This window comes from Penaeus monodon, chromosome 29 (assembly GCF_015228065.2).
Source record: "Penaeus monodon isolate SGIC_2016 chromosome 29, NSTDA_Pmon_1, whole genome shotgun sequence".
In the NCBI taxonomy this organism is placed as follows: domain Eukaryota; kingdom Metazoa; phylum Arthropoda; class Malacostraca; order Decapoda; family Penaeidae; genus Penaeus; species Penaeus monodon.
Genome location: NC_051414.1, coordinates 1391032 through 1391530, shown reverse-complemented (window position 1 = coordinate 1391530; position 499 = coordinate 1391032). Strand labels below are relative to the sequence as shown.

General features: G+C 33.7%; 1 protein-coding gene across 1 annotated transcript in view; it reads right to left on the bottom strand.

Annotated features, from left to right (window-relative positions):
- Window positions 1-499, bottom strand: part of LOC119591885 (AP-2 complex subunit alpha-like) — a gene marked incomplete in the record, with an annotated part of 45360 nt that overhangs the window by 9562 nt on the left and 35299 nt on the right. Inside the window, 1 exon segment of the mRNA XM_037940628.1 lies at window positions 252-381. Within this exon segment, the coding sequence (XP_037796556.1) occupies window positions 252-381 (130 nt within the window).

Here is a 499-nt window from a genome sequence, read left to right as displayed (position 1 = left end):
TGAATCTAACGAGTTAAAGAAAAATGTAAACTTAAGAAGAAATATTAATAATCACACCAAGTTAAATATAACCATCAATTTTTCACCACACCCTGCAATAGCCATGTGATTAAACCCAGGGAGGAGGCAGGCCTCCTATATATACAGACTGAATGACCTTCAGATGGTGGATGCTACATCTCATCAATCACAAAGCCTTTGTTAAAAAAAGGAGAAAGTTTGCGAGAGAAACACAGAATACAGATACACACCTGCAATGGCATTGATGTCTTGTTGCCATAGAATATGCCAATCCTTCCAAGGTTTTGTCTAAACTCCGACTTTATACCAATTTGAATTATATCGTTCTCGTACAAAACTCCATTGTTTTTACAAACAAACCTGGAAGCCAAGAAATTTTATCTTAAACATCTGCTCTTTTTAAAATAAACACAAACACAAAAAAATAATTGACAAAAAGTGGTTACATTTGTCAATATTATGATCCTACACTCATATT